This window comes from Poromitra crassiceps, assembly GCF_964638095.1.
Source record: "Poromitra crassiceps genome assembly, chromosome: 26".
In the NCBI taxonomy this organism is placed as follows: Eukaryota; Metazoa; Chordata; class Actinopteri; order Beryciformes; family Melamphaidae; genus Poromitra; species Poromitra crassiceps.
The window spans coordinates 9,854,112-9,866,777 of NC_139640.1; the positions used below are offsets into that span (position 1 = coordinate 9,854,112).

Below are 12,666 nucleotides of genomic sequence, written 5' to 3' on the forward strand. Positions count from 1 at the left end.
CAAGACATAAATCACCAGTTACCTACCCTAGCCAACAGCAGTATGAAGCATGTCATTGGGGTTTTCAAGTGGGCACCTTCCTTCACCGACGTTTCGTTAAGTTAGGCCCACGACACCTCAAGAAGGCTTAACGGTGTAATCCAGCGTCCTGGAAACACCCCCCTCCATGCTACCACCGCACAACTGCATATTACCTCACTATCTAAGCCTAGCTATCCAGGTCGGTTCGGTATGACATTCCTGACTACACTTTTTTGGATGTACACACTGAACACTGTATCTCCTGGAGGTCTAAATGAGGAGATGGACATTCGCCCCTTCTCATGAAGCAGATATGTGATTAATGTGCGTTATCAGATGTTTATTCCAGTGTGCCCCTTTTTATATTGTGGTTAAAAAAGTGTTGTGGTTTGTGTGTATATATATACATTGCTAGTTAATTGTTATGTATTATTATGTATATATGGTCTGTTGCTTCACACTTTTGTTCTTGCACCTTTACATAGGTTGAGTCGCCTTAATCACACTACAAGAAACGTACCGCTGTATTGATTTTTTCTTCACTCATGTGATGACAGATATACTTGACTATACTGTTGATTCTCTCTTTGTTGTATGACATATGTAGTCTATGACTTTCACTCCTTTGACTGATTGTTATTATACACAGCTGCGTTGTTCAATCATGTGACCTCTTTTCTATCAGGTGACTACTGTATTTAAGATGGCGTCTCACCTCTGTTTAACTGTCTGACGAAGAGCTGTTTGGCTCGAAACGTTACCACTGCACTTGGTGCAATAAAGCTATCAAAAAGGAGTCCTTTTAGTGTGCGAGCGATTTTTTCATTTGATTCCTGACTACACCACCACTGTCAATGATTCAGCCCTGTTGATGCGGACCGTCAATCATGACCAACAACAAACAATCCCTAACTACACCACCACTGTCAATGATTCAGCCCTGTTGATGCGGACCGTTAATCATGACCAACAACAAACAATCAATCTGACCTTAGCGAGCTCCCCAGCTAGCATGTTTCCTCCTTATCCACAGCCATTCACTTGCTCGTTCTGCTGCCTGAGACATGTTGCTAACCGCAAGTTTCAGGCTCCGTCCCCGAATGCCCAACTCAGTTAGTAAGGCAATAACGGACTTTGCCACAAAACCACGGCAGCCCACCTCTACAGGCCGCACTCGAGCCCTCCAACCTCGCTGCTCTGCCTCTGCTGCCATTTCAGCATACCTAGCTTTCTTGCGCTCATAAGCCTCCTCAACTCGATCTTCCCACGGGACTGTGAGTTCGATAAAATAAACTCTCTTCTCTACCTCAGACCACAGTAACAAGTCCGGACGTAGCCGGGTGCTAACTATATATGCTGGGATGACTAGCTGTTCATTCAAGTCAACCCTCATTTCCCAGGCTCCACCTACACTTAGCTGCCCTAACTTGTGCCTGACCTTAATTGGTCTAATCTTTTCTCCCTCACGTACAAATTTGATCTGTCTAGTCTCATTGCTAGCAACTAGAGAATTTACTTCTAGCCGCTTTTCCTCAACTGCAGCTGCCAAACATTTCAACACCTGGTTGTGACGCCAGGTGTATCGACCCTGTGAGAGACTGACCTTACACCCTGACAGTATATGCCTCAGTGTACATACACTAGAACACAACGGGCAGGCACCATCCTCGCCCAACCACTGATTTAAGTTCTGGGGAGATGGCAGCACATCATAAGTAGCCCCTAGAATAAATCTAATTCTGCTGGCCTCCATGCTCCACAACTCTCTCCACTTCAACTTTCTCTTCTCTACACTCTCCCAGTTCACCCACTGTCCTTGCTTTGCCTGCGACACTGCCTTAGTACATCTTACTGCCTCCTCTTGCCTATGTACTTCTTCAACTACCATCTTCCTCTTTTCTATTACTGATGCCTTGTTCCACACAGGTTTCCCTATGCACAACCCTAAGCCTCCACGCCCATGCTGCACCTGACCTATATATCCCTGTGTCTAAGAGCTGACTGTGCTTGCTGTACTGCCTCCTTTGGGTTCCACTTCCTCCCTGTTTTAACTGTGGGCGCTACACTCCTAACCACTAGATCCTTTGACTGAGTCAGAGTCATTTCCAGTCTAACCTTAGCACACTTGAACTCCTCTGTCAGGCTAGATAATGGCAATTCCAATATGCCTTTCCCATATAAGGCTACACTGCTTAGGCAGCGTGGGACTCCGAGCCATTTTCTAATGAATGAGTTAATCATCCTTTCTAGCTTTTCTACCTTTGAAAGGGGGACCTCATACACTGTCAGTGGCCACATCAACCGAGGCAACAATCCAAACTGCAAACACCACAACTTTAACTTTCCTGGGAGCCCTGACTTGTCTATACTTGAAATACCTTGAATCATTTCCTGCCTCACCTCCTCAAACTGTCCCTTATCACTGAGACTTGCATCATAGTTATCATCTGAGTTATATCAGATGTACCCCAAACGCTGAAGGAGGCTATGTGTTCATCAAGTTCAAGTTTGTGGGCTAAAGCTATGGAGGAGGAGATGCATTCTCTGAGGGAAAATAATACCTTTACCCTGACCCCATTGCCAGAAGGTAAACATGCAGTGGGGGGCAGATGGGTTTACACAGTGAAAGAAAAACCAGATGAGACAAAAACATACAAAGCAAGGTATGTGGCAAAGGGGTATAGTCAAGTTGCAGGCATTGATTATACTGATACTTTTTCTCCAACTGCTAGCATGACATCAGTACGCAGTCTAATGCAGCTTGCAGCCCAATATGGTTTGGACCTGCATCAGATGGATGTTAAAACTGCATATCTGCATGCACCTATTGATTGTGAGGTGTATATGGAACAGCCTGAAGGATTTGAAGTTCAGTCAGAGACAGGTGAAGAACTAGTCTGTAAACTTAACAGGTCTTTGTATGGTCTGAAACAGTCGGGGCGGAATTGGAATAGAATGCTGCATGATTTTTTAATTGAAAATGGTTTTTCTCAAAATCCAGCTGACCACTGTGTTTACAGTAAGCAAACTGAAAGTGAGACGGTGATATTGATCATCTGGGTCGACCTTATCATTGCAGCAAGTAATGATCAGATCGTCAAAAATGTGAAAGAGATGTTGAGTGGTAAGTTTAAAATGAAAGATCTTGGTAAACTTACACACTTCTTAGGTATCGATTTCACACACAGAGAAGGTGAAGTAAAAATGAGTCAGAAAAGGTACATTACAAAGATCCTGGAGAGGTTTGATATGACCAACTGCAAACCAAGGTCCACCCCATGTGAAAACAAACTGCAACTTGACAAAGAGGGTCAACCTGTCGATCCAAAGAGGTACCGTGAAGTCGTTGGCAGCTTGATCTATGTCATGACGTGTACAAGACCAGATCTGAGTTGGGTTGTCAGTAAACTGTCACAACACCTGTCTGAGCCAACAGAGCAACATTGGATAACAGCAAAGCATGTGTTGAGGTATTTAAAGGGAACTGTAAACCAGGAATTGTGTTACAAAAGACGTGATGTAAATCTCAAGCTTGTAGCATATAGTGATGCTGATTGGGCAGCAGATCATAATGACAGGAGAAGCATGATGACTGGGTACTGTTTTAGCTTGTCTGAGACGGGGCCTGTTATTTCCTGGAAGTCAAAGAAACAATCTACAGTTGCTTTATCCACTTGTGAAGCAGAATACATGGCACTGGCAGCTACAGCTCAGGAAGGTCTGTATCTTGTACAGTTATTGAATGCAATGGACAACGGATGTGAGTACACGCCAGTGACAATCTTTGAGGACAATCAGGGTGCTATTGCTTTGTCAAAAGATCCTGTATGTCGCAAGAGATGCAAACATATTGATATCAAATATCATTTTGTTCATTTTGTTCGGTCTGCACTCAGTGATGGGAAAATCTCTATTGAATATTGTCCAACAGCAGACATGGTGGCAGATATTTTAACTAAGCCTGTAAGTCAGGATTGAGAAATTTGCGTGTTTTATGTTTGGTGCAAAGTGTTAAATACTGTATGTAAAAGAAAAAAAAGAGAAAAGAAATTGTGTCAAAGAAACATTGTCAGTGTTATAGCAAGTGGGGGTGTTAAACTGTTGCACAATGTTGGTGTTCCTGAATGTGCCCTTAACACTGACATCATGTCTTGGTAGGCTACACAGATGCAGCTGATAATCAATAAATGACAGTGGCTTGCTCATGTGAGCAGTTCATGCCAGTCAAACTCAACTGAAGGCTGTGTGTGTTTGTTCTTCCTCCATGTCATGATAAACCGGTATTCCAGTCACCTTTATGATGGCAGCCTCAACAAGCACCCATCACCAACTTCCAATCATGGAAGTTGGAAATTCTCATTAGTGTTTTCCTTGCACCTGTGTTTACCCTGCCTTTTCGACACAAAATGGCCCCCGTGAAAAGGATGTATTATGCTCAACGTTAAATGGGGTCACACATATAGACGGAGCTTTCTGTCCGTACTCTGCGTTCATTTTGTGCGTAATTCTGCACGTTTTCTGAAAGCTTACAGATATGGATGAAACGTGCTCAGTGGCCTTGTGGTTTGAGTGTCCGCCCTGAGACTGGGAGGTTGTGAGTTCGATCCCCGGCCGAGTCATACCAAAGACTATAAAAATGGGACCCATTGCCTCCCTGCTTGGCACTCAGCATCAAAGGGTTGGAATTGGGGGGTTAGATCACCAAATGATTCCCGAGCGCGGCGCACGCTGCCGCTCACCGCTCCCCCAGGGGATGGGTCAAATGCGGAGAACAAATTTCGCACACTCAGGTGTGTGACAATCGTTGGGACTTTACCTTTACCTTTACCTTTACGTATACAACAGTACCACACACACACTCACACATTTGACTCTCTACTGCCCCCTAGTGTATGTATTGCTTAACATGATACCAACGTGAAAGACGCATGGAAGTATGTGGGCAGTGACGGTGACATCGTTTGAAACGGACACATTTATTTTCAGAGGAAAATGGGGCATAATAATTGGGTCTTTAGGTGAAGGTTGAGGCGGCTGTGGATGGTGAGTGTTGTAGAAAATTGAAGTTGCATTGGCATTTCTTAATCAATAAGATAATAATTGCATACATGCTTAAAAAATGGAGCATCCAACAGTGTGATTTGTGTAGATTTTGTGAGGAGGAAGAGGAAAGTGATTTATTATTTGTTTTGGTATTGTCCGGAAGTTGCATTATTTTTGGATTAAAATTGAAGAATGGATTTCTGTTTACAGCACACATTTCTATAGCTGTCCTCTAACTATAATGTTTGGGGATTTAAGGGATGATGAAGAAGGAAAAGACTTGAATAATATTGTAACTATGATGGGGAAAACATATATATTTAAAGCTACAAAAAGACACCAACTAGATATTGAACGTTTTAAAACATTTCTAAAATTTCAGTGGATTCTTGAAAGGGATATTAATATAAATATAAAACAGAATTTAATTTATGAACGTGAGTGGGAAACTTTGAGTCGGGGTGAGGGTTGGAGTTAGATGGACATAGGCTGAGGAAATGTTTTTGTATTTCTTTGTTTTGTTTTTGTTTTTTTGGATTTAAACTTTTGTTTACTTTAATGTATCCTTTTCTGCTGTATAAGCAATTTTAAAACTATTTTCTTGGTATGTATGTTTTTGTCTTTTTCCCTTTCATGTGTCTGAGCTGTTTGTTTTGTTTATGTGTTGTTGGAATGAAAATGAAAAATGTATATATATATATATATTTTTTTTTTTTTGCATACACATAATTAATGCTATGAGTTATTAGTCATAAATGCATATTTGGACAGGCAGACACATAGGAGGAGATTTCTTCACCCTCTGCTCCACAGCACACGGAGGTCAAAACAAACTTTCACCCACTGCATGAGGTTGACCTTGCTGATACAGAAAGGCAGCCCTGTAGGCTCCAAGTCAAGTCATCACCCCTCCTTTGTCTGTTTCTCTCTGCCTTCCTTTGCCTATAAGGTGTATGTCAAATTGTGACATCGCCACTGAATATTTCGGACTCTGTATGACATACCAAAATGTGTACATTGAGAATTCCGTCCTTTGGCAATGCAGTTTGCTAAAGTAATGTATGGCTTTAAATATACTTTTATAAGACAGGCTCTTGGTTTTCATTCAATTTGGTTTATATAAGCCGTTATAATTATTATATAGCGGATGAGGAGTGGGGAAATTCCATTCTACAACAGTGAGTAGGTTTTATCATGACCACTTAGCATGGTGTGCAAAAACCGCATTCTGAGCATGTGCAACTTGAACAGAAGTCTTGATTGTGCAAATGACATGGCAACTCTAAATAGATTGATTCATTTATGATTTCATATTTCTTTATGAATGCATGGATGCATAGATTTCAAATTAAGTGCAGATTTACAATGCCATGTACTTTATGTGTCTCACAACAATTAGAACTATAACAAATATCTTAACTGCCACAATGAGTGCTTCCTGTTCAAACAGCTTCCTGTGAGGGGGCTGATTGGTCGACCGCAGCTGCCTGCACCCATGGCCAAAAATAGTCTAATAAAAAGTCCCACTTATAGAGAAGTGATGAGGAAATGAGCAGAAAGTATTGTATAGAAGCTGCACAGAGACGCATGATAGTGAAGGGATGAAGCGAGGAAACACAGGCTGTACTTTGACTTAGATCACAAAAAATGAATGCAAACTGAATAAGTCCAGATATGTCAGTGATTAATGATTGAGACAGAAGATGGAGATGTCTGAGCACGCCCACATGATAAGAATCTATATGAACATATATGCAACTATATGCAACCTATATGCAACCTATATGCAGCATATATGAGCATATAGGCCATATATATGCCGCATATAGGTTGCATATAGGCCAGATTTAGGTGCATATATGCGCATATAGGCCACATTTATGCCGCATATAGGTTGCATATAGGCCAGATTTAGGTGCATATATGCGCATATAGGCCACATTTATGCCGCATATAGGTTGCATATAGGCCAGATTTAGGTGCATATATGCGCATATAGGCCACATTTATGCCGCATATAGGTTGCATATAGGCCAGATTCAGGTGCATATAAGTGCATATACCGGGCATATAGGTCTCCTATAGCTTCTTTATATCCACATATAGGTACTATATGTGCACATACAGGGCATATATGTCTCCTATATAGCTTCTTTATATACACATAAAGGCCCTATATGTTCATAATACAGGTCATATAGGTCTCACTTCTTTATATCCACATATAGGCCATATATGTACACAATACAAGGTATATGCCTCCTATATAGGTCATTTACAAATCTGTTTGTATACACTGTGTCATAATCCATATATACCCAGCGAGCACAAAACGTTTTTTCAACGTTGATTTTTAGTTTAAATCTGGGTGATATTGGGTTTGAACGTCTAAGACCTAATTTCACCCTCTTTTCAACCGGCTAAAATGCGGTTACAACGTAAACGTGTAAAAAAACACAATTTGGTTCATCATATTGTTAAAACATTTGTTGTAGTTTGGAATAGAGACAATATTGATAGTGTGTGAATTGGCATTTTATTGTCTTTTATTGTGTAACTGAGAGTTGAAATCTGGTCTACACGAAAACTACATTTCAAAGCATTTTATGTCACATGAAATATCATAAATATGGGACTATAGGCTATGTGGTGCCAGCAAAAAGCTTCCAGGACACAACTATGGTTAATAGTTTAGCGCAATACTATAAAATAATGAATTCAGTTCCTGCAGCAACGCGCATGCGCAAGTACTTACTAGCTGTGACTGACTAGACCAAAGCAAGTCTGCACCGGTCTGCACCAAGTGCGGAACGAGGTGCTCTGGGCACTATGTTATTGTAACAGACTATACGAGGCTCTGTGTAGGCCTACCTCCTGAGTCTCTGGTGTTAAATGAAGTTAACCTCTGAAGCCGTACAGCCTACAGACTATAGATGCACACACACACACAACATAATTTTAGTCTGTTACATAATATGACTCGTACACATCACATAAAATAACTTGTCCTCCCGATCGCTGACAATTGTGTAGTCTACGTTGTGTGCGAGAGAGTATATAATGTGCCCGGCTCTCTGGTTAGTATAAGAAAATGTATAGCTCAGCACGTAGAGCGCAGTGGCTTGAACCTTGGAGAACGGGGTTCCCGTGTGCGATGCTAAATTTTTAATTTAAGATCCTACATATAGGTACATATATGTACATATAGGTTTCCCATATATGGTGCATACATAAAATTGTCCGATTTCCTATATTATATGTACATATAGGTACATATATGTACATATAATATAGGAAATCGGCCAATTTTATGTATGCACCATATATGGGAAAACTATATGTGGCCCTATATTAAAACATATAGGGTACATATAGATTCTTTCCATGTGGGCGTTCACATCGACGATGATGAAGATGCTGTGGAAGAAGAGGAGCATCAAAGACAGAGGGAAGAGAGGGCCTTAAACACAGCTGGAGGGAGCGACCAGGTGGAGGAGATGGACATCTATGAAAATGTAGACAAGTGTGGGGGTCGTGACCCCAGATCAAATACACCAAAAGAGAAGAAGACACAAGATAAGCAGCTAAGTGAGTTACACACACACACACACACACACACACACACACACACACACACACACACACACACACACACACACACACACACAGGTCTCATTCTTCACCAACTCACCCATAGCCCACATTAAGTTAAGTTAATTACATGTAGTAGTTGGGCACTAGGTAGTTTTAACTACATTCAAATCTCAGTAGATTTTTCAGTATTTAATGAGGCCTCATTTAGGTAGTTAATAACAAACTACATATTCATTTTGTCAATGATGGAAATGCATTTTGTTGAGTAAATAATGAGGATATTATCAGCCCGACAAATCGTTACATTTTATCGCACCACAGTTGAAAAGTGGCTTTGGCTCTTCTGAAATGTCTGTCAAATATTTGCCCATCACAAAATCATCATAATGAAATGTCACACCTGCTGTCGCTCCGCGTCTATGATGAACGGGTGACAGGATGAAATATGGCCGACACTAAAGAATGGTCATTCTTTTCATTATTCTCGTGGATGTGATTTTTGTTTAACACTCAGGAAGTCTATTTATTCCCTTCAACCCAGCTGATTGTAATCACACCTAATATGAATATGACTTTTGAAACAAAAGAGAATGTCAAACTCGCTTGACAGCTGGATGTTAAGACGGCTTCTGTAGCATTGCTGAAAAAGCAGGACGCAGATAATCCCATTGAGTTTGGTACACTGTGTGACATGTACGCTTATAATTACCAAGAGCTTTTTCCTTGGTGACTCTCCAAATCAGAGGGCCTTCATAAATCATGTTCTTCTGGGTCAGGTCAATGTTCTAAGAAAAGAGAGAGACTGATGAGAGAAGTCCTCGTAACAAGAACCTCCCAACTAAAAGCTGTATAGTACAATAAAGAGTGTGTGCATGTGAGGGACTAAGCCATTTTATAATAAACATGGAAAGCCCACACCATACGCATTTGTCAAAATGATGCTGGCAAAGATCCAGATGCCCATAAAATCACCCACAGAAAATAAATGAAACGTCTGCACACTAAATGCACCTCCGTCTCTTTTATTGCCCGTTGACGTTTGGGGACAAGACCTTTACCAGGACAAGACCTTTACCAGGACATTTCTCATGGGATCAATTAGAGACACGGCAGGGATTAACCTGTATTGGGAATCTTCATTTGTCTTCTACCAACCTTGTCTGGAGAACCTTACCCTGTATTCAGTGTACAGCTCATTACTGGGTTTGAGCCCTGACGTGTCCAATCTCCGCTGGTAGTCCTTCAGAGTCTGGAAACAGAGGGAGAGATGAGCAGGTCAGAACAGAGGGAGAGATGAGCAGGTCAGAACAGAGGGAGAGATGAGCAGGTCAGAACAGAGGGAGAGATGAGCAGGTCAGAACAGAGGGAGAGATGAGCAGGTCAGAACAGAGGGCATTCGGCATAGCTGAATCGTGAAGCGGCAAGAAGGTCACAACATTTACAAGACTCCGATTGGCTTCCGATCACTACGTTAGCACAGCTTATTGAGTGATGTACTGTGCGTTTCTCACCAGGAGGTTCTCCATCACTTTGACCTCCTCGTTGGCGTGGGTGAGGATCTTCCGGCAGCACTCTGCACTCTGCTGGATGCTCTCCTTCTCGGTCAGGTCCTCTGATAGATAGATAGATAGATAGATAGATAAATACTTTATTAATCCCGAGGGAAATTCAGTTGTACAGCAGCTTCCAGTTGCACATACAAATAACAAAGTACATATGAAGGATCAAAATCATGTTAAAATACTAAAAACGAAGAGATAAAAAAGATAAACAAGATAAAAAAGTTAGTAGAGCCAGTCCTGGAACCAAGAGCTAAGACATGGAAATAAGAGAGAAGACAAGTGCCTGTGCCTGTGCAGTGTGCAAACATATGCATAGAGTGATGTGTGGTGACATGGAGAACACAGAGTTAGGTCAGGTCCTCTGTGGTGACATGGAGAACACAGAGTTAGGTCAGGTCCTCTGTGGTGACATGGAGAACACAGAGTTAGGTCAGGTCCTCTGTGGTGACATGGAGAACACAGACTTGAAGAAAATACAGACGTTGCCAAGTCAAAAGACATACATCATTTTAAGGAAGTGGGAGGTGATCGATTGTTCAGACGTTTTGCTGTTGTGATTAAATTAGCTGTATTGTTGACCTCCAAAATGTACTCTCAATAAGGAGCACACACAGATAATCCTACTTGTGATACACAGTGAAAGCTCACGCATCAGCTAGTGAAAGTGCATGGAGGTGTTCAGAAGCGTCATGCCCATTGTAACTGAGGGGGCAATTGCCCCCTCAGATTTTTGAGAGGTAATTTTTATTTTTATTTTTTTATTTTTTTATAAACATAGGCTATAATATTATAGGCTGTGTATGGTAGTTGAAACATAGTTTCAAGTTTACGTTTATGTATGTTTGTAGTTAAAACAAAAACATAAATACTGTATAGGCTACATACAGTACAACACAAAAGGCTGTTATTTACCCTTTGTCGCCACCTGGTGAGTAAATATATATAACTAAAACCATTAGAATTGACAACCGGTCTGCGACTTTTTTTCCCATGTATCTACCAGTCCTTGGCACAAAAAAGGTTGGGAACCCCTGCTCTAGAGGAAAGATTTCTACCTTCTGAAAAGGCAATACCAGCCAAAATAAACATTGTGTTACATTGCTTTGAAACATGTGGTCTCCCTTTTTTGTCAAGTCCATTGAGCCTGGGCAGTGGCAATGTACTTAGTCTGGTGATTATGGATCTTTCCAGGAGGCTGAGCAGTTTGGAAAATAGCCTTATGGATACACCTGCTCAGTCTGTTAATTTAAAATGAGATATTCCTCTAAATCTGGCTTCCAACCCCCCAAATTTTTTGCCAGAGTTCGCCCCCTCAGATTGTTGGCTTGCATGACGCCCCTGGAGGTGTTCGTGATTCCTGGAGGCATCCTCTGCATATTATTAGCAACTTGTTAACAGGGGGAAAAATAGCTTATTTACTTTCCAGTGCAATTACATTACATTACGTCATTTAGCAGACGCTTTTGTCCAAAGCGACTTATCACAATATCACATTTTGTCAACAGTACAGAAAACCAGGGCCGATTTACCCGGCCCTGGGCTGAAGCCCGGGGCCCGGGACATCAAGGGGCCCCCAAATTTTTTTTTTTTTTTTTTGGGGACCCTTGATGTTTTTTTTTGGGCCCCCTGTCCAGGGTCTTCGCAAAAAATGTTTTTTTTACTGACGCCATTAATTTTTTTTTGCAGAGTAATAACATCCACTGTGAGAGGGTGTCCACCCGCTATGCCGACCACTCGCAATGCCGACCTTAGGTTTAGGCGTGGGGGGTGGGAGAGGTTAGGTTTTGGGTTAGGGTTTGGGGGAGGTTAGGTTTAGGCGTGGGGGTGGGAGAGGTTAGGTTTTGGGTTAGGGTCTGGGGGAGGTTAGGTTTAGGCGTGGGGGTGGGAGAGGTTAGGTTTTGGGTTAGGCTTTGGGGGAGGTTAGGTTTAGGCATGGGGGCTGGGAGAGGGGAGGTCGGAACAGCGAGAGGTCGGAACAACGACATGGAACCCTGTGAGAGGGCTCCCGAATTTGTAGATGAAATAGTGCAATTCAAAGAATTCATCAAAAACAAAGACAATAAAAGTGTGCGGCACTTGCTTCAAATAATAAGGAAGAGGAACCTGTCATCAGTTTTTCCAAATGTGGATATTGCCTTCAGGATTTACTTAACTCTCCCTGTAACAAATGCCTCTGGAGAGCGCTCCTTTTCAAAACTTGGGCTTGTCAAGAACAGGATACGGTCTACAATGGGACAAGAAAGGCTCACCCACTTGACATTGATGTCATTGGAAAGTGACATTGTTAGAACATTGGACTTCACCACTCTAGTCAAACGCTTTGCCACGGCAAAAGTCAGGAAGAAGACATTTCAGGTACGAACAGACTTGAATACTGCTTGATTGATTTGTGCAATAATTGTGAGAATGTGTGTGTGCACTGTAATAATAACAGCAATAATAAATA

The 12,666-nt window shown here is 41.7% G+C and overlaps 1 protein-coding gene across 1 annotated transcript in view; it reads right to left on the reverse strand.

Annotated features, from left to right (window-relative positions):
- LOC310798870 (rho guanine nucleotide exchange factor 1-like) overlaps positions 1-12,666 on the reverse strand; it is a gene marked incomplete at its 5' end in the record, with an annotated part of 45,910 nt that overhangs the window by 18,103 nt on the left and 15,141 nt on the right. Inside the window, 3 exons of the mRNA XM_083661433.1 lie at positions 9,368-9,443; positions 9,833-9,907; positions 10,170-10,270. Coding sequence (XP_083517559.1) covers positions 9,368-9,443; positions 9,833-9,907; positions 10,170-10,270 — 252 coding nt within the window. The remainder of the gene's footprint in view (positions 1-9,367; positions 9,444-9,832; positions 9,908-10,169; positions 10,271-12,666) is intronic.